The sequence below is a fragment of the Gaeumannomyces tritici genome, assembly GCF_000145635.1.
Source record: "Gaeumannomyces tritici R3-111a-1 unplaced genomic scaffold supercont2.371, whole genome shotgun sequence".
Classification (NCBI taxonomy): domain Eukaryota; kingdom Fungi; phylum Ascomycota; class Sordariomycetes; order Magnaporthales; family Magnaporthaceae; genus Gaeumannomyces; species Gaeumannomyces tritici.
In genome coordinates, this window is record NW_008804915.1 from 1 (window position 1) to 1,204 (window position 1,204).

The 1,204-nt window shown below is 54.5% G+C and overlaps 1 protein-coding gene across 1 annotated transcript; it reads left to right on the plus strand.

Annotated features, from left to right (window-relative positions):
* On the plus strand, nt 1-1,023 carry GGTG_14404 (hypothetical protein). Its single transcript, XM_009232330.1, has 2 exons — nt 1-671; nt 804-1,023. Exon 1 carries the CDS (start codon nt 287-289, stop codon nt 494-496), a length of 210 nt encoding a protein of 69 aa, XP_009230594.1. The 5' UTR covers nt 1-286; the 3' UTR covers nt 497-671; nt 804-1,023.
* The last annotated feature ends 181 nt before the right edge of the window (nt 1,024-1,204 follow it).

A 1,204-nucleotide genomic window follows, 5' to 3' on the forward strand; every position in this document is an offset into this window, starting at 1 on the left:
AAATACCTCGGGCGTCTGTGCGCCATAAACCCAGCCGTCGGGGATGCAGAACCAGTAAGCCCCAGTGATTAGCGGAAATACAACCACACTCCCTCCGAGGCGCATCGCAAGGCAACTCAGTGTAAGGAAGACTGGATGAGCCGTGTCAATATATTCTCCCAAGTTTAACGACGCCATCAGTCTAGTGCCTTACCAACACTTCCTGGACCGTCTTTGGCCATCTCGCTGCCGCGAACGATTGCACGCGAACACCTTGACCCCGCACTTCCGCCTTCTGCCTCAGACAATGGCCTCGGAGCATCCAACAACGGCGTTAGCACCCAGCTACCGCATTGCTGGGATGGAGCTGTTCCACATTGAAGCGGACATGGCCTCTCTCCTCAACGATATGAGCGACGAAGACCTTCATTCTTTCGCCGAGTCGCAAGAAGACCCCGCGAGTGATGAACAGATCGAATTGTACATTTACGCCTGCTTCCTTGTTTCAAAAGGTTAGCCTCAGCAGAACACCTCGAGCAGGCTGTTCAGAGAACAGAGGGATGGGTCGCAGTTACGCCTACCGACCACCCGGATCGCACCCGGCGACTTGACATTTTCGGCATGCTGTCGGCCTGGGGACGCCAGGCCACGTCCATATTGGAAGACATTGTACCTACGCTTCCGGGAGTTAAGTGAGTCGCAATTTCCCAGGCCCTTCTAGGTGGGATGGCTGCGGTGTTCTAGCCCAAGTATCGCTTGTAAAATGCAGACGGTAATGGGGTCAGCTAGAGATGGCAAGCCGCTAACGCGTTAATATTTATTAGCCAAGAGTCAATGTTTGACGAAACCGGCATCAACCAAGCAGCAAGACTGGCGGATAATTACCAGCAAACGGGCCGTTTCGAAGACTTAGAAGAAGCTGTCAGAATTATGGAACAGGCAGTGGACATCGGAGGAGAATCTATCCAGCCTAATATGTTGAGCAACCTTGGGGTGATGCTCGGTATGCGATTCGAGCGGACCGGTTCGATAAGCGATCTCGACCGTGCCGTCGACGTTGCGACCAAGGCAGTGGACGCCACACCTCAAAACCACCCCGATCGCGCTGGCAGGTTAAACAACCTTGGAAACAAGCTCGGCAGGCGGTTTGAACGCACCGGTTCGATAAGCGATCTCGACCGTGCCGTCGACGTTGCGACCAAGGCAGTGGACGTCACGCCTCAAG